Source organism: Heterodontus francisci, chromosome 47 (assembly GCF_036365525.1).
Source record: "Heterodontus francisci isolate sHetFra1 chromosome 47, sHetFra1.hap1, whole genome shotgun sequence".
Taxonomy (NCBI): Eukaryota; Metazoa; Chordata; class Chondrichthyes; order Heterodontiformes; family Heterodontidae; genus Heterodontus; species Heterodontus francisci.
The window spans coordinates 7848187-7868605 of NC_090417.1; the positions used below are offsets into that span (position 1 = coordinate 7848187).

At 41.0% G+C, this 20419-nt stretch overlaps 1 protein-coding gene across 2 annotated transcripts in view; it reads right to left on the reverse strand.

Annotated features, from left to right (window-relative positions):
• Positions 1-20419, reverse strand: part of nsd3 (nuclear receptor binding SET domain protein 3) — an 84619-nt gene that overhangs the window by 25683 nt on the left and 38517 nt on the right. Inside the window, exons 4-14 of one of the 2 annotated variants that reach the window (XM_068023097.1) lie at positions 18322-18476; positions 15088-15543; positions 12169-12307; positions 11288-11379; positions 9190-9283; positions 8864-8991; positions 4879-5007; positions 4187-4313; positions 3518-3718; positions 2376-2552; positions 2022-2174 (exon numbers count right to left, since the gene is read on the reverse strand). In XM_068023097.1, coding sequence (XP_067879198.1) covers positions 2022-2174; positions 2376-2552; positions 3518-3718; positions 4187-4313; positions 4879-5007; positions 8864-8991; positions 9190-9283; positions 11288-11379; positions 12169-12307; positions 15088-15543; positions 18322-18476 — 1851 coding nt within the window. Of the gene's footprint in view, positions 1-2021; positions 2175-2375; positions 2553-3517; positions 3719-4186; positions 4314-4878; positions 5008-8863; positions 8992-9189; positions 9284-11287; positions 11380-12168; positions 12308-15006; positions 15544-18321; positions 18477-20419 lie in introns of both variants that reach the window. The other variant, XM_068023096.1, reaches the window with a different exon arrangement.

The following is a 20419-nucleotide window of genomic DNA, read 5'->3' on the forward strand; positions in this document are numbered from 1 at the left end:
CCTGTTCATGCTGAGCATGGTTAGGGCTCAAAATAACTACAAGTCTCCCTCCCTAAAACATATCTTTCCCATGCAAATTACAAAATGGACACTGAAATTTCAAGCAAAAGTTGTCATTTTGATTTTTCAATTGGTTGCCATTTGATGAAAATAACTCTGCACTGTTGGTTTTAAATTGTGCTTTTTAACACAAGTGTATCTGGATGGATAGGCCAGGTGATGTAGGATGTTTGTGTTTTTACTCCAGGGAGTCAGAGAAGTCACCCAGAGGGGGAAAAAAGAAATTAGAGGAGTTCTTACAAAACTAGGCAATAGTTGGAAATTTTTCAATGTCAAAGGCCAAGTAGAAATGCAATTATTTTATTGCATGATGATGTAACTGGTATATGATTAGGTGACACATTCCTTTTCCTCACCATCAACAAACAGACTGTCTTTGGCAAGGCAGCGTTCAAATACCATTATTCTCACATGACTCTTCTCAGCTTTGGCAAGCTATTCCACATTGTGGGCATCACCAGCAAGCCCATTCCTGCCTTTATCAGACACCACACAATTTCCAGAAAGGGTCACTGGAGAATGATAAGGAGCGAGAACCCAGGTCAATTCCTTCCCCGACCCAATCTGCATGAGATCAGCTAACTCAGCACATAGTGAGCTTGGGATCTTTTGGATTAAGTGGTGCAGCTATGTGCTGCTCGAACGAGGGAAACTGTTGAGATACCAAAAGATGATCTTAAAACACAAGTCAGCAGGTACAGATGCTCGACTCCTGGGGGACTGCACCACAGAGAGATAGGGCAGAACCATCATCTGCAACTTAGCCAGAACTGCACAACTGGAAGGCACTCAGTACAGGAAGAACGAAGCAGAGGGAATTATCTCCTGATAAAAGTCTTGGAGCAGACACCAAGCAACTGGGCCTCAGAGTGGAAGAGCATTGGGACACAAACTAAGATCATGAAACAGAGTGGGAGGAGTGGGACAGACACCAAGGGACCAGAATTCAGAGCCAGGCAGAACACAGAAGAAAGAGAAGAAAATTCTGGGGGAAAACTACCAAAAAGACTGGGAGTCAAAGCAGGAGATCATTGGCCGTGACCATGGTAAGCAGCCAGAGCCAAACTAAGCACAGCAGAAACCAGGATTGAGGGTTGGAATGAATGAGATACACCAGGACCTACAGTGTGTCAGAGACCACAATCCAGAGTCAGAGTGTGAAATACTGAGCCCAAAAAACCATGAAGGGGGAAGACTAAGGGAGAGGGCTAAATCAAGAGCCTGGGACAGAGAAAATTAGTGAGGAAACAAATCACGCACAAGGTTTGTCCAGAAAAGAGAAAGAAAAATACACACGCTTTTGCATTTCACTCAGACAAGATGCATTTTGTATGATTTATTCCAATGTCCAGAAAATTCATGTCCATAATATTTGGAGTGAACTGCACGAAAAGAACCACATACAAATGACGAAATCTTCATCATGCAGTGATTTCTTTCTCCTTTCATTCTGAAAATGTCTTAAGTTGGAAGCAACAAAATTCAATTTTATGCCCAGAATATGGTGATTAAGCAGACAATTTTCCCAATTGTACATTTTTACTAGGCAAGGAAAGCATCTGAAATTTCAAGTCACATTAAATCTAGCAATGGGAAGATATCAAATCATCAAAGCCAAATTTTAGGCCAGCAGGGAAAAAGAAATCGCACAATATTACAGAACGATGCAGTGCCATGTACATCAATAACTGCACAAGTTAGCTCTGATATGCCCGATTAAGGATCAAAAGTTCACCTTGTAACTATTTCAATCCCAGACTAACTTTATTTTTCTCTTAATTCTGTTTAAGCATATCCGGTCAAACAAAAAAAATTTTTTTTAAATCAATTTACACATTTGCATAGCAAGATCACACAGGATTTCAGCAGATGCAGGGTGGAGGGTAAAAGCATGGTAGGTGGGGATGGGATTAAGAAAATTCAAGCACACATGGTTCCGGAGATAAACTAGTTTTTATTACCTTTCCCACATTTCTTTACTGTAGTTGACGGTGAGGGAGGAATCATAGGTTTTTTCAACAACTCAGCCGAACGATTTGACTCGCTCAGGAGGTAGTGCGACTTATATGTATAAGAACTGATAAAGGTTTCGGATTGGTCTTGCTCAATCACCCCTACATGAAACAAATAAAAAACATGAGGTGCAATGAAAAGACCCATGATTCCCCCCGAAAAAAAACACTGAAAAACATTGATTTATTCTGGAAGTTTTTTCAAAAAAAAGGAGGGGAAAAAGCTTTCAAAATTTGTTACACATGCCGTATTTTAAGTTAATGCATCATTTTACACTCAAGGCAGAAACAAAATAGCCTTACCTCTGGCACAGATAAAGCACCAGCTTACATTAACTTGGAGAGATGCGCGACTGCCCTTCAAGCTGGAATGGTTGTTGCAGATGATGCTGTGAGTTGAAAGGACGAGGCTGCCAGCTGCGATACAGCTCTCCCCCGTGTGATAAGCCACCGGACACCGCAAACAGCGCAGCATGCGACCTGGTTTTATACACAACTGGTTTTAAGAAGGACTTTTCAATTGCTTGATCAACTAAAGCAATAAAATAAAAGCCTGTAACATGCAAAATTCATAAACAATCATCTCATTCCAAACCTGTCAAATATGACAGTATTTATCAACTACCCAATGCACAATTTCATCTATCTCCTCCCATCGTGTTCTTTAAGGACACTAAGTGGAACACTTATTACCCTATTTTTTTATGGGGCTTTTTGCTTTTACTTCCCCCGACTCAACAGCATTCCCTCAACTCGACACATTATTTCAGCAAACACATTACACAAACACAGCGTCACCAAACTACTGTATCTGATGATATTACATGCATGTTAAGTGCAGCACATTAGAAATATGAAATAGTTAGTGCTCTTATCTAAAAGAACATAAATGATGGAAAATATCAAAACACACAGCAAAGCACAACTGTCTACTTCAAGATAAAGAACTGTATGGCCAACACCCTCTGGTTGGCAAAAATCAACAGGCTACTTAAATAGCCTGTAGCAGACTGCGACATCGCTTAACATGTGCTTTGCTTCACACTGTCACCTTCACCCTTTACAATGATATCATGTTAAAACTGTGCAGCCTTTTGCCAGCAGAGGGCTGCCGCTCTGAAACCGACAAGAAGATTCAGAGATAGCTTTTCAGTGGTCACAATGACACGGTCACCTGATAGTTTTGTGACAGCAGCAGCTAGAATTGATCAGTTGGATCAATTCTAAAAAACAAACAAGGTACCCCAGACAGGAAAGAACATGAACAACCTCTGCAGTTAAATAATCAGAAGGTTAACCTTTACCGACACAGATTTAGACCTGAAGCCACTTTCAATGGGATTTTAAATGCTTAATCTTGCAATTTGATCCTCAAATTGTTCTATTCAGGACGGTTTTCTCCAAGAATTTTCTATGAGATACAATCAACTTGATTTTCTTCTCACCTTTAGTTGCTTTAGCCGTTTCCCGGTTGTCTGCTAAGCATGCCAAACAGCAGTGCAAAGGGCAACGGAATCCTTTCCCTTCAAACATGGCAGAAGAATAACTCCTCAAACAGGATTCATGGTAAAATCTTCCACATGAATTAACTGAGCACCTTTTTACAACTTTCCCAGATAACTTGCAAGAAAAGCAAGTGTGGTTTCCTGTAAGAGGACAGATGTACCAGAACCGAGAAATATTACACTCAGTGCAGTTGTCTTGAACTCCAATATGCCACTACCTTCTGATGTTTTAATGCAATTGGGAAGTCAAACTGGTGATAACATTGGACAGTTTCCTAAATGGCCACATCACAAAATTCGAATTGCAATCAGATTAACAACATGCTGATTTCAATTGGAGCCAACAGCCATGGTGAGATGGTTTTAGTATATAGTAATAGTGACTCAGGGTATGCTCCCATATTCTCAAGTTCCCATCAACTCCTGAACCATGAAGCCAATATTTGATCATTCCTCACCAGGACAACATTTATATCAAGCTGACATTCCTCAAAACCAGCTTGTTACTGAGCAAAATGTACATCGATTAAAGTGAAGTCAACCAACAGTTAAGATGAGGGGTTTATAGAAGGAAGAAAGTTAAAGAAAGAAAAAAAAATTCCCCATTACCTGTGGTGCATTCCATACAGGTGAACTTCCCATTGGGCAGCTCTGCCAGTCCGAGACACTCTATGTGAAAGACTCTGCAGCATTCACCTTCACAGGGCACCAGAGTGTCTCCAGGCTTCTCACAGATCTGAGACAGAGGATGGGCACAAAACAACCCTTAATATGAGTAACTTGAAGAGATAGCTTCAACAAATAAAATTTATGATAATTACAGATTGTAGTTCCCTATTTTCTATTGAATAAAGTAGTCGCCATAATGTATTTGACTGGATGAAAAAAAGGCAGCTTGCTTCCTCAACTGTTCCAGTGTGCATGACAGCAGAAAATGACAAGACTCCAAGTAAAGTCATTTCATGATCATTGCTGTAAAGGATTTGGGTACAAGTCTAACGGCTTAGCATTGGAATGAACACAGTGTCAATTATTGCACCAAGTAAATATTAAGTGCCCCATTTGTTGCACACAAGTCATCTGCAACAGAACATGCAAGTTTCTATGGCAAAGCCATGGGAATGTGGGCCAGTAAACAGTTTTTTTTTCTACTTAGGACTGGAATCGACATTCTGAAATCAAGCTGCAGATGTAACCAAAGACTAGTCCCTGTCTGCCGATCGGATTGTTTTTAATAATTTTAATAAACCAGTCCACAATCATGGATCAGTGGTCAAATCCATCTTCTGCTCAGCTCTCACCTGGCAGATATTATCCTTCCTGGATATTCCATTGCCCCGCCTGGACAAACACGAATCCACTGATGTTTCATCTGAAATATCTGCATCTGGAAGAACTGCTGGGCTCTCCGGTCTCTTCTCCAAGCCAACCTACAATGTACACAAGAGGTTAAAAGCCTCACCTGATCAACAAAAGGCTTGGAAATAGAACGCAACGGATCCAAGTTGTGCAAAGCCACTTTGGGAGGGGAATATCAATCAGTAAGATTTTACATTCCTAACCACTACCCATCAATCCATAATGGAATTACACTGGTTGAGGATGGGGCCACGCTATGTGGTTCATTCACTCATCGAAACTTGTAGTCATGGCCATTGGAGCCAGTTATGGGAGGGCGATCAGTGTCCACATCACCACACCACAGCAAAGAGGGAAAGCAAGAAAACATATACTTAGTGCAAAAGGATTACAGTATCCCGTGGTTTGCATCAGATTCTCTAACAATATCAAGGTGATTCTACTCATGTTTCTAAAACCGAAAGCTTAAGCGCTGAGCCAATTTGCACTTGACCACCAGATAGAAATTGAAGTACATTAAGTGAAAGTTAAGGAATGCCAAGCAAGGAGGCAACCAAGGATTTCAGCAAGAATTCTGAGCAGTGCAACTTTGGACTAGTGCTGTTTCTCTCCACCCAACTTGCCATGATCTATCTACCTGCCGATCCTTCCCCACCTTAACTCTTGACAGTCGGAACGGAATAATCTTCCCTCCAACAATGCAGCATTTAAAAGCCAATATTACAAATTGAGCTAAAACAAGCTGTAATCAGATCCAATAAAAGCAACATTCTGCCACTGCGGGTCACAACTGACTATCACAATTGCAATGGTCCAAATAACATGCAAGTCAGCGCTGACATTCTTCTGAAAAACGGGTTCACCATCCTGACAGGACTCTGCTCAGCATTTAACTGGGCCACACTTTCTGATCCCATCATTTTTTTTTTTTTAACCACAATCTGTTGACTGGAATCACCCAAAGAGCTGATGGGATAGAAATTACAAAGCTAAAACTGTAGCTGGAGGTCCACAAAGTGATGTCTGTGCTCTGAGAATGGAACAGCAAAAGTCTCAGTGAGTGAAATCTTGCAGGTCTGTTCTACACCCTTAATCTTAGGCTTCGACTCTCATGGCAGGAGGATGCTGGGCATTTGAGCAGCTGAAATCAACAGTATTTTATATACTGTGGACAACTCAGTCCTGATTGCCTTCTCATTTGCATCCTGAAGTCAAACCCATTTTTGTAAGCAATTTGTTCCTAAACAGACAAAACTTGGGCAACAAAGTGGCACCAAACATGGTCTTTTCAGAAGTAGGAGAAGCAGAAGGTTACACCATGCTTCGAAAACTTTAAAAAAGGCCCAAAATTCCCACAACCATTCAACAACTGGCATCGGCCCTTAGTTAGACGGCCCTTGCTCCTTTAATCTCCCATGACACTTGATCCAAGTGCAAGATGGAAATGGTGTGGCACACTTTACAGTGCACCTGGGATCTGAGTGAACAGCTGCAAGGTATCTCTTTAACCAAATCAGATTGAAGGATTGTGAAATGACCAGTGCAAGTGAACAAGGAGGTGTCAGTTGAAGTGGTACATTCAAGGTGTATTTAGGTACAGAAAAAGGAGGACAGAGAAGGAAGGATTGGATTGAGAGAAAAAAAGAGACAAAGAAAAAAAAAGTGTAGAGATTTAATTTTTCAAAAAGTGATGACAATTAAAACCTGAAGGAATGAGACTCCACACTTGCAATCGTTAATGTTCGGTGCCGGAAAGGCTAACACAGTATTTAACACATCATGTAGTTAAAATGGTAAGTAGCCTTTCTATGGCGAGTTTGTTCGTATCTACAGAGCAATTACAGGAATTGACACCACTCAATGCATTCGAATGAAGAGCCAAAACGGAGATGCTAACAGCAGAGAAGCACACCCCGACAGCAACTTCTCAATTTCCACATTTATTCGTGCATCTGTCCCTCAACTGAAATTGCTGTAGCATTTGCACAAACAATAGCTGCCTTGATTTTAACAGCAGTGTTTGGCCCAATAAAAGCTCCCAATTTTCTGACTTTTTAATCATTTTTCAATGGGGAAAAAGAACTGATCTATGCCATACTTCTTATTTCCTTTCTGGTTACATTACTTGACTTTTTCTGTGCCCACAACGCAGGACCTGTACTCAGTTATAAACCACTAAGCCTAAAATTGCACATCAAATGATGCCTCTGGAAAGCACTCAAATGAGTTTCAGACTCGCAGTTATTGCCATTCAGACCCTTTGGCAGAATGGCTCTCTTGCATCTCACTGCCAACTATTTTCTACAATTGTACTTATTTATTTATTTCATTAACACACAACAGAGAAAAAAAATCACAGCATCGTTACATCTGGCTTGCTCGTCGATGCTCAAACAACAAATATTCTTGGTAATTTTCAGGGTTTGCAAACGATCATGAGCTAGCTTTAATCACTTACTATGGTGATGAAGCCAGCAGCCTGACAAGAGCAATGTCAATGGAACAAAGACTTTGGGTTAATTTGTTATTGAAAACACTTAAAAAGTTTATTTCAAAACAGAGTTCCAATCGTTTACAGCTACACTCAGTCACTTCAATTTAGCAACAAGGTTTGACTCCCAAATTCCAATTTTCCTATTTCTTGTTATTTCATCCATGGTTTTCGTCTTTCACAAATCTTTTGAAAGGGGTTGTTGCTTTTTCCTGCATTTTATCTAGTCTGTCCTAATTTGGGTCTGGAATAAATTACACTTAATAGGCCCAGGAAATAGCCAGCAACTGAACAGCCTCTTTGCAACTAAACCTGAACACGGAAGTACTTCAGCTGTGGTGGTCAGTTAGGAAATCAACCCCCAACTAATATGAAAGCAAATGCCAGCTTTAACCGCTCAGCAATCGATGTATAAATTCTAAGAAAATAACTATGCACTGTTGATCAATAAATGTTCACAGGATATGTCACAATGATAAATCCTCTCGGGTAAATGCCCTTGTAGATCAACTGCAAATGAGTTGAGAGGCCAATAATCACCATGACATGGAATAGCGGCTTCGACCAGAAAAAAGGAGTGAGGGGGGCCTAATTTCCAATTAAATCACCCCACAAATTACAGGCAGTATCTTTAACACAAATAATGTTGGATACTTCACTGTCCAGGTTTGATGAGAAAACTGGCTGTTCAGTTATTGGCCCTTTTCTGGATCTATTAAAAGTAGAATTTATTCCAGTCTCACACGGAGCAACTTTAAAGCCGAACGTCATTCCTAAAAACGTTTTAAAGTATTGAAAATTCAAATTCATTATGAAGTGACCTGAACACCCTGGCATGACTACCATTCACAATGCTTGATTAGATTCAAATCTTCATTGTTCCGTACATAAACTATCTGAAACAACAGTTCATTGTGTGACAACCAGTGTCTCAATCTTGCCCAGATAACCATGACTCTCAAAACAAATGACTGAAATGTTCCGACAACAATTTCTAAATATCTAGTGCTTTTGACGTTATTAAACGTCCAAATGCACTTCACAGAAACAGAGGAAAGCAAAATTTGACACAGAGGCATGTGAGGAAATATTTGTGCAGATGACCAAAAGCTTGGTCAGATTAAGTTTTAAGCAGAATCTTAAAGGAGGAGATGAAGAGGTTTAAACAGGGAATCCAGAGCTTAGGGCCTTGGCAACTGATGGCACAGCCATTGATGGTGCAGCAATTAAAATCAGGGTTGCTTGGGAGGCCAGAGTTAGAGGAGCACAGTTATTTCAGAGGGTTGTGGGGCTGCAGGAGATTACAGACATGGGTACAAATAGATTACTCAAAGTATTCACATATCCTTCCTGCGATATATAAATCATCCAAACCCATCAATTTGGCTGTTGTCTGGCCATCCCTCCTATTCCTCCAGATATCATCATGTTCCTACCTCACTCAGTAATCCTCTGGAATCAGAATCGTTCAATTCCCTGTAACTGGGACTTGTCATCTCCACATCCGTAGATGCCCGACTACGTTTTTTTAGTGGCTTGCAGGAATCAGAAAGCTCACTGGCACCTAAAGGCAACATACAGTGGGGCAGAGGTCACTGTTTTAGCTTGTATCCTTTCCGACAACATTTTGGTACAGAGTAGAATGAAGTAGATGGAAGTTGTGATAAAGGAATCCATGCTTGGAAGGTACAGTCCAAATTACAAGATGAATATTCAGCATTAAGGATCATGAAGCAAGAACATGTGGTTATTGGTGCCTTACCTGGCAGAGCTGAACTCACTGTTCCATGCGCATGGGGTAATGATGTGCTTCTTTGTGGACCAATTATTTCTGCCATTGTTGGAATAGTTTCCATCTATGGATCAGAATGTCAGTAAGTCATAAATACAAGTTGATAGTGAATCCAAAGAACTGCAGACAAATCAATATCTAGAATATAAAGATGGTACATGAGGAGCACATATCACTGAAAACTCATGACAAGTACCTCTAATATCTGTCACTCCTGCTATTTTTCGCAAGAGTATGGGTATTCACAGAGTGATAATCACACCACTGCATTCACACAAAACCATTAAAATTCTTCAGCAACTTTTTTTCATCCATCATGTCTCCCTTTCACTGTAATATGTCCAAAATAAGGTTCAATCTCAACATAAATTCAACAATGATATATTTCACAATAAGATGGTTAAGTTGATCCACAGTATTATCATTTGTGCCTTCATTCAAGTCTTTGCTTGAATTCCCTGGCCTCTCCCAAAAATCTGGACTTGGACATATTTTTTCTGCCTCGAACAGTGACTCAGAGGTGACTTTGCATTGAGCAATCTGCACATGTGCAGTGAACCCAATGTTCAAAGGTGCATCAATTCTCTTCAATCAGTTGTACCAATGGAATATGTTTTCTTCAGCCTCTCGCACTTTCTATTCAGTATCCTTTCCTTTACAGAGATTTTTAAAAAGAACAAGTTCCAAATCTAGCCAGATAAATTTATTGCAGTGAAGCTTCCGACTGGCTTCACTTCATATTTTAGTTCTCAGATCAAAACTGAAGCCACTCATGGTCTCTCGTGCCATGGAGCTAATGATTGTTTTACAGAGACACACAGGAATTTCACTTGATTAGTTGAGTATTTTTGTTGAAGAAAAGATCAATTCTGAAGACAACTAATTACCTCACCAATGTTTGATTGTTAGAAAAGGATCATGTTAATGGCCTATGCCTATGACGGAGATTCTAATGAGAGAGGGATCGATCTACAAATACAAACTAAGGCAGACAAGGACTTCCATTCCACATTTTGATTTCTTCTTTAAAATGAAAGATGTTAACTTTAGACAGCAAACAAAGCCTCTTGAGGGACAAGGAAGGGAAACGAAGTGACAGTTTTGAGGAGCCAGGGGTTGTGCAAGGACAAAGAGATATTTGGCGTCAAGGCAGAAAAAGGAAGTGACTTGGATGAAAGGAGTATTACTAAGTGCAAACTTGGATGTACAATTTTGGAGGCACAGTAAATCAGGTCATTGAGAACAAAAAGTTACAAAGGGAACAGACAGATTAACTAAGTTAGCAAAAATACAGCAGATGGTCTTCAATGTAGAGAAGCGAGAGGTCATTCACTTAGACTCCAAGAATGACAAATCGTAATATTTCTTAATAGCGAGACACGAGGAGCAGTGGAGGAGTAAAGAGATTTTGGTGTTCATGTACACAAATTAGAAGCTCGTGCACGGGTACAAAAGGTAATCAAAAAGGTTTATGGAAGGCAAATGAAATATCTATTCCGAGGGGCTTGGAATTCAAGTGACCAAGGGAAACATTCACCAAAACGTTGTCAGGACAGATTCAGCAGAATGATAGCAGGATTTAGAGGGTTGAACGGAGTACACTTTGCACAAAACTAATTTATACTCCTTTAGGTTTCGACGGTTGAGTGATTAGATAACAGATGTGAAAATAATGAAGGGATTTAATAGAAGAAAAACTATTGACTCGTTGGAGAACCTAGCATAAGAGCATATAAAATTAGAGCTTGGTCATTCAGGAGTGAAATCAGGAAACGCATTTTCCACACAAAGGATAGTGGAATTCTCAAACTCTCTCTCCTAAAAGGCTGTGGATTCTGGAACAATTGGAGCTTTCAAGACTGAGATTGAGATTTTTGTTAGTCAACTGTAACTAAGGATATGGATCAAAGGAGGGTAAATGGAGTCGAGAGACAGATCAGCCATGATCTAACTGAATGGTGGAACAGGTTCAAGAGTTTGAATGAGATATTTCTGATCCATGCGTTTGCTGATACACTGCTCAGAGGTTGTCTCCACTCTAACAACAAACCCATGGTCCCAAATGTACCTGTTCTTTTCGCATTTTCTTTTTCGGCACAACTTCGGCAGATTTCTCCGATTCAGAGCGACTTCTAACTGATCTTCTTTGCGGTTTCCTTTCTGAAGGACGTGAAAGAGAATTTTAAACCAAAACGAAAACAAAAAACTTTGGCACGAGCGTTAGTATAAAATATCAAAGGCTTTGACTGGATTGCTTAGAGAGATTAGCTGGATTTGGGCCACTTAATGGCAGAGACAAAAGAAAGCTCCACTTCTCTTAAACTGGAGAGATTCTCCTTTCCAACTTCTCACTACTTCGCCCAGCTTGACAACAAATTGCACTCTTCACCAACCACCCACCCCCCCCCCCACCCCCCAAAATAACTATTTGAGCCCAACAGTTAAATTAAACCAGAACATTGAGCAGAGAACAAAACTCTTTTACAGCTCTCACTAAAGGTTCACAAAGAGCAGGAAAAGGCCTGGCTTGGATCAGCCCCAAACACACTCACCAAGTTCAGACTGGAATTTTATCAGTTTGGCTTCATTCCATAATGAGTGTTGCTTGGCCAAAGCTGGAAGCTAGTGATGTAACAATATGAATCATTTCATGTTCCAATATCGGTTTATCCTCACACTTCCAAGTAGAGCAAGCCTGTCAACTCAGCAACACCATGGGTCATGCCCGGGGTGCCTCCATGCCCTACTTTCACTACAAGCACACATAGTACACATGCACGCACATAGCAGAAACTTAACAAGCAAGTCATATATGGACCGCCCTGTGTCAACTTTCAGAGACATTCCGGAGACCAGAGTCAAACTAAAGTAGTTGCCGACACTCCAGAGGAATAGTGAGTGGAGAAAATGCAAGATGTTTAAGTGAAGAGGACAAAGACCAGAGTTTACCTGATGGAAGTGGATGTGCCTCGCCATGCACAGAGGAGTGAACCTCCGCTTCTCGTTTATCACTCCGCAGGCTTAATGGTGTGATCAGAATGTTGTTAACTTCTCTTGGTGATGCCTCTGCCTTAATGCTCGTTCCCTTCTAGGAATAAAATGAGTTTATTACCCACACAAGGCCAATGTCATCAACCAGCAAGTTTTACCTTCCTGAGGTGTCCCAAACCCAAAGGGAAGTCATGAGAGAAAGAAAAAAAATGATTTTTTGATGTGGAGGAAAGAAAGTAAACCGTCAAATCTTGCAAAATGATTTGGTGACAAAAATGCAAATTTAACTTGTAAGCTGAGAGTGCGAAAATACATCCCCTTCCTTTCAAAGAAATCAGATCCACTTGCGAATTTGACAACCATCAATTGCTAAAACATCCTGGGGAGATGAATTGCAAAGAGGAGAATGTACTTTGTTAATAGAAAAGCTCTGTTCAACAAGAAAAATATACTGAGAATTATATTCCACATTCTGCGTCGTATAAATAAAAGGCAAAGCTCAGTAAAACACTACAGAGGGCATGTTTTCAGTCAAGTAGGATTGGGAATGGAAGACATAGGATACCACAAACCCTTTAATCCAACTAACCGGCTTCAGTTTGAACAATTATACCTTCTTTGAAGTTTCATTTTTACATGCTTCCTGCCTCTCTCAAAAGTCAAACGACCTCACCCAAAATCCCAACTATTTCTCTCTCGCCAATCTGCTATGGCCCATTCAGTTTGAATCTTCTTCCAGCCAGGATGCAATTCTCTGCCGTCATTTTCAAAGCAGCTCCGTAATCAGCTAACTGGACGGTTGATTTTACTCAAGACGTGCAGGCATTATTCAGACTGAAAGAATGCCAAGTGGTGAGTCTTCTTATTTGAAATATTTCCTCGTGAGTCGAATACATGTTACAAATATCTCAAAATAATTTTTAAAACTCAGCTTTTTTGCTCAAAGAAAATGGGAAATAGGAAACAGATTATCCCAAAACATCACCGTGGCTACAGCAGCTTTAAACTGGGAGGAAAGCAGGAGAGAAAACGGGAAAGGAAACCATTATTTTGAAATAGCAAAAGCAGAATTTTAAGGTTTCTCAGTTATATTTATGAATTTCTGTGGATTGGTAAACGAAAAAAGACATGCGCGCACTCTGCAGAACACTGCAAATTCCATTCACCGTATGAAGGCATTTTTTTGCACACATCCCATCACTCTGCACATCTATGACACAAGTATACACACTAAACAGATACATTAACAAACACACAATCAGCAGCTCCAGAATATGGTGGCGCATGCCATCATACTGTGCCCAGCGATTCGGTCAACATTTGGCACTTGGTCACCAATAAAGTATTTGTCAGCAAGATCAGGTTTTTATCATTTGTACTTTCTGTGAGAATTACTGCAGTTCTGTCTTACACTATTGTATATTATGCAATACTGACTGTAGCATATGTGATCTTCGAAACTTAGAGTCACTAACAGCACAGAAGGAGGCCATTCGGCCCATCAAGTCCGTGTCAGCTCTCGGCAGAGCAATCCAGTCAGTCCCACTCCCCCACTTAATCCCCTTAGCCCTGCAAGTTTATTGCCCTCAAATGTCCATCCAATTTCCTTTTGATAGGGCACTCTTAAGTTCTTTCTGCAATTGACAATTTCACTCAGAGGTCACAAGATGGCTGGTGTGGAAATGGGGGAAACTCCCATTGGTGAAGCTACTGATGTTGGATTGAGGCACATTGTTGAGGTATTGTGGAGGGATGATTACTGTGCATCTAACCCTTGCTGCGCCTACCTTGGTCCAGACACTTCCCGAAATGGAAAGCTGTTCCTTTCCCAAGAACTAACTCCCTTCACTTCAATGAGCAGAAAAACCCAAAAAAGCGAGATTAAAAGAAATGACGCGTGCCTGCAGCATGCAAAAATTTAACCAGGGTCACTTCTCAACTACTGAAAATGGTTTCCCAATACCGCAGCCTGCATTTCTGAAACAAGTAGATAACAGTACGAGATGGCAGGCATCAATTTCTAGGCTCAGGAACAGAGAAGGCACGAGGAATGCTTCCATGCGTCTTTTTTTCATCTCAATTTAAGAATCTAAGAAATAGGAGCAGGAGTAGGACATTTGACCCTTCGAGCCTGCTGTTCATTCAATCTGATGACAGCACTCCGACCTCACTTTCCCCCACCTTCTGCTGGTTTTGGCAAATGCTAGGCATGGCTCAACAAAAACTGGTTGCATTTTGGTATCTCACTAAGTGGCCAGTCCTTCAAATGCAATTGCAGGCTACGTGATGATTCCAGAAGTGCATCAGAGCTGAGCCAAAGTTTACACACGCACACTTACTTTTCCAGCAGGAGTCACAGGACAGTAATCACACAAGAGCAATCGTAAGTGGGATTCCTGGCTTCCATTTATTTTTATTTTTGTCTTCCTCATTGCGGCCATCAGCATCAATGACATTTTTCTCAAAAGCAAGAAAACCGTCAAAGAAAATGAAATTTGGAATTGAGGCGAGGGGAGGTCATGCAGTCAATAGCTTTTTATATAGGATGTCGTAGGATTGCAAACAGAGAATCACTTGAGGGCTGTTATTGGGAATTCAAACAAAAAAACTAACTACTGTACCCACTGAAAAGATATTTCATGAAGCCTAACAGTGATTGGACAGGCCCAATGTGCACACACAATGATTCATCAATCATCAACAGTCTGCCAATATGTAAAGCAAGGGACATGGAGGAAAACAATCAAATGGCATCTTGCTTTTATACCCCCTTAAAACAAATCATTTAATAATTACCCTCGAGATATTCCTCTTCGAAACAATTAAATATTTATTAGGCAATTTCCCATTGGCATCTTTCTCCTGGATTTCAAGTACCTGATCATTTTTTCTTACTGGCAACACCTCACAGTCAGAGCTGCCACCATTTCTTTTCTCAGCCTGGTTGCCCTTGAGGTTTGCAAGGGAAGGCGGCAGTGATTTTCTAGCTGCAGCTGTTCTCCAAGTCATTTTGGTGGGAGGCTCTTGGATATTTGCTTGCTTTTCATGTGTGCGCTGACCTGCATCACTGGCAGTGGGGGATGGGAGAGCTGCCTGCTTGACCACTGTCTGGTCGTGTGGAGGATTGGACAAGGTTCCCAGTCGTCTATTTCTCTTTGCTTCGAGATTTAACGATGTTGGAGTTGTATCTGCTGATGCATCAGGCTTTTCATCCACATAAATGAAAGTGTACTGTGCTATCCTGTCCTCCTGAGTCAATTTCAAGGCATCTTCAACTTGAGTTATCCCAACATCCCACTGAGGGCGAATTCTTTGTGCTATGGGCTTCAGAATCTGTAAGTAAAAATTGAAAAAAGTTCTTCAACTGCAAAAACAGAAAAAGAAACAAGTTGTCGGTTTGGAAAACCATTAGTTCTTATCCCTACTTGCAGTTATACAGCACCTTTCATATCTCAAAGACATTTCAGAATGTTTCAGTCAATGACACACTTTTAAAGGCAATTGCTGCTCTTACATAGACAAACATAACAGCCAATTGTAACCACTAAGACCCAGACACTGCACTGGGATAAACAACCAGATATTCTCTCCCTTTGAGTTATACAGCCATGACACTGGGACAATTCTCCAGCTCTTGGTGAACAAGTGCCATGGAATCTTCTAAAACCAGCTGAAGGGCTAACAGAGGTCTCAGCCATAAGGCAGCACCTCTGAAAGCACAGGAATCCCTCAGTGCTGAATCCACCACCCTTTGACTCAAGAGCAAAGTGCACTACCACTGAGTCAAGGTGAACTTCTGCTGGAACTGAATATTTGTTGTATACTGCTCTCGAGTGAACTACACCAGATGGTTCCCTGCTGCGTACAATTCTCCACCCAAGCAACTCCTTAATCTTGCCTATACTATTAGGAAGAGGTGCTGAGTGGACACAGATTGATTCTCCAAGGGTAGGAAATGCAAGTCAGATGGAATAAGAACGTTACAGGGTGGGTGGGGGCTGGGGGATAAAAGCAAACAAGCTACTCTTAGCATGAAGATTGGCACAAGGAAATCTAAATTAAAATACCAAAGAAAAAAGGAGCAGTGAGAGGATAAATCAATCAATAAATGAAAAGTGAAGACTTGCATTGAAATTGCATTTTAACATCTCAGGGCACTTCAAATTGCTCGACAGCCAATGAAGTACTTTTGAAGCACAGTGACTGTTATAATGTCCAAAATGCGACAGGCAATTTGCACGCAGCAAGCTCTCTCAAACAGAAATGTGATAAACGACCAGATTATCTTCTTTTTTCAACTGATTTTAAGTGAGGGATAAATTTTGGCTGGAACACGGAGAACTCTCCTGCTCTTCAAATAGCGCTGTGGATCTTATGCAGCCACGCAAGGGGACAGACAAGGCCTCAGTTCAAAGTCTCATCTGAAAGATGGCACCTCTGACAAAAAAGCAGGGTCATCTCGGATTACAGGGTTTACTGAAATCTTGCCGTTTTACAACGCGAACTGGCACCTGTGGCACCTCAGGTTAAGAGCTCCCCTCTACCTGCTCCACCTGGGCAAGGGCTTGAGCACTCATCAGATGTGGCCAGCAATCATGGATATGTGGAGAAAAACTATTGTCATTCGAGCTGCTGTCTGGGAGGAAACAACGGGGATAGTACCAGTTGTGCCTTAGGAAGAGGACCAGCTTTCTACCCCGAGTGCAGAGATAAAACTGGTCCTCAATTTTTACTTACGTGATACATGTGTGTTGCACGTGTGATTGGAACAAACTTCAACTCTGAAGACAAATATGATACAAACTGCTGGAGGCATTACTTGTAGCAGTCTATTAACTTTGTGTGCTGTTAGTTCTAGATGCTGTCATAGCCATCATCTCTGCAACTGTTTATTTCCAGATCGGCAAGGGTGAACTGGAAGCCCCCACCCCCACAACACCTCTCACTATGTATATGCCAACTGTAACACTCATCATCAAACATTTAGCCGAAATGTCTGCTATTTCCTGCAGCCTCCCCCAAAAGAAAAGTCAGGTCAGGTTTTCTTGAGCACCCTTTAAACTCCCAAGAAAGCTGAAGGGCAGAATTAACAGCTGCTGCCATGAGTGCCAGATCTCAGGGAAAAAGGCACGTTAGCATTTAAACATGTAGGCAGCTCCCAAACACCACTTACTCCATGAAATAGCCAATCATGAACCAGGAATACACGATATTGCACCTCCCAGGACCTTTTCCATCAAGCAACGAACCAGCTACCTCAAGGGAGTTCCAGTTCATTTAACAGGCTAAGAACATGCTTTCAGAAGGAATTACAAGTCTGAGAGTAGATGACACAGAAGCAACAAAGCAAAGTGCAAAAAGGCCAAAGAAAATGACAAGAATGTTTAAATCGGACACAAACTTTGGACTAAAAAGAGTTTTGTCAAAGCCATTGTACTGATTCTACAATTGAAATCATCAATCTTAAATTACACTCAGCTTGTATTCCACCAACTATTTTCAATTTTGTCAGTGTTGTTATTTCAGACGGCAAAGGCCAGCAATTAAGAGCCACCTCCGACTCGGTCTCTGTATGGAGTTTCTGTTTCACAACTATGTCGAGAGATCCACTAAATGCATCATTATATGTCAAAGACGGATTGGCTTCAAATGACCATCGCCAAGGACCAAGCTCATTGCAAACTAGAAGACTTCAGAGGGACTGAAGAAAGTGACTGTCCGAACACAAACATTGGAGCAGTTAACACTGACAGCAGCCTTCCCATTCCTGCGCTTGTTTGACAAGATCAGTCTGCTCAGTTCTCTTTAAAAGATCTTTTTAACTAAGTACAGGGTACCAAGAGGCAAGATCTTTAGTGGAGGGCAGGGAAGGTGCACAGACAATTGACTAAACAAGACAAATAGAAAGAGGAAAGCCCAAGCATATACACAAGGATGCTTTCCTTGTGGTAAATCTACCAAATTCAACAAACTCTAAGAATCAGTAATCCACATAATCTGATAGAAAACTAAAGAATCTGCTCTGATAACATCTCTGCAAGTGAATTTGGTTGAAACCTCCTGGACAGCAATTTTGGGTGAAAATTATCAATCATTTCTCATCGTGGATACCTTTTGCTTCTCTGCAGCATTGCTGGCCTGTTTGGCAGTTTCTGCTACCAAGGCATTGTACTGTGAGCGCCCTTTGTAGGGCGCCACTCGCTTCTCATGGATCCAGGCTCTTTCTGGCACCGTTCCAAAGAACTGCACGTGGTATTCGCGAGCACCTGCACAAACAGGTCAAAGATTACAACTTCCAATCAAACAGAGTTTGAATATCAAAGAGCTCTTTATGACAGGTATATATATCGCTAAACCTTGGATTCACAGGGTAAAGGATCCCTGTGCTAAAACAAAGACAATAGTTTTGAAGATATGGAAATACCAATTCTTGCAGATGTTAACAAGTTGAGACATTTTTTTAAAAAGACACATAACTTCCCAATGTACATTTTTCTCCTCTGAAATTAGATCTTTTACCATCACAACTGTGAAACTGTGAACAACAAAATATTGATTGCACTTGCCAGCAACATCTGGAGCATCATACTTGCCCCATTTTGGCATGTTTTTCCAGTTTGACAGTTCAATGCTCTGTTGAATTGGTGAAACAGTCACGTGATTGAAAGTGCACGAGTAACAGGCACTTGCATTGCAACAGCACAATTCTCAAGTTGAATGGGTGGATGCTTTTTTGTGATGTCATCAGCTTTTTCTTTCCTCCAAAAACTTGTTATTTTCGTACCTCACTTCAATTTGCGCGAGCCAGGTAAACTGCTCCCAGGCCACTGCAGATGTAACTTCACAAACCAAACAACAGCAAAGCACCAGAGTGGCTCAGGGTGACAACCTGACCCTCTCCTCTCTGGAGAAATGGCTTTGCTTTGCTGGGGAACAAAGTGAAATAATAATGTCAGTGGGTGGTGATATGGAGGTGCAAAGCCATTCCTAGTACCAACACACTGCACTGGTCAAACTACTGCGTTACCCTGTTTTCTTTGTTAAAAATGCAATAAACCCTTATTGTTATGCACTTCTCTGGAGTTGTGTAGTACTGTGTTCAATAACAAGTTTTTAAGAATGAGTGATTTGACCTTTCTCTCCTTCAGAGAGTTTGTTAAAAATGTCGCAAACATTAGTAATAATCTGTGACAGTTCATAGTGTATTTTTGAGATATTTAGATTATTCTGTCTATGCCGGTGCAGATTTATTGAACATATTGCATATAAACATAGATCAACTCAAAATCGACACACTTTGCACTCAATATCTTAACCAGCAAACACATTCAAGAGGATCACACATACCGCCCCTCACATAAGGAGGAACATACATTTGCTGAAGATACTGCAGGAACAGGTCACTGTATATGTTATGAATAGATGCCCACAGACATGCAGTGGTCTGTCAAATACTGTTTGATGGGGTACAGGTTACTTTCCCAACTGGTATATCCCTCATTACATGCAGAACCCAACCATCTAAGACTTAAAAACAAAAGAGATTCATCAATTTCAGGATCTTGTCATTTACCATTTTGTGGAATTATTGTGATAAGAAGCACTGAAGTGATGATTACATAGAGCAGAATTATAATGGCACAAGCTAAGAAGTTTGCAGAATCCACATGATAGATTCTTCCTTTCCCTTGCTTCCTACAAACTTGTCTTCTTGGTGGGGTACAGGAGTCAATCACCTTGACGTTTCTGAAGTCTCAAAATGCTTGATCCTACACTGACCTGAGGTCCACACATGTATTTTCTAGCAGGAATCCTGGCCAGTTTCCCTATCTATAATTCAGGCCATTGCTGTTTTTTTTAAAAAAAGAGTGCTCCAATTATCACTTTCGACATCAGCACACTGAACAGACTTTTCAAAATATTTTACTGAACACACTTTCAAAATTATTTTTACATCTAATGCAAGTTCATACGCAATGAACTGCATTCTTTTTTTTTATTATTCTGACTCACCTCCTGACTCCCCAAAGCCTGTCCACCAGTTACAACACCCAGGTCAGGAGTGTGATGGAATACTCTCCACTTGTCCGGATGAATGCAGCTCCAACAACACTCAAGAAGCTCGACAACATTCAGGGTAAAGCAGCCCACTTGGTTGGCACCCTATCCACCACCTTACACATTCACTCCCTCCACCACAAGAGCACTA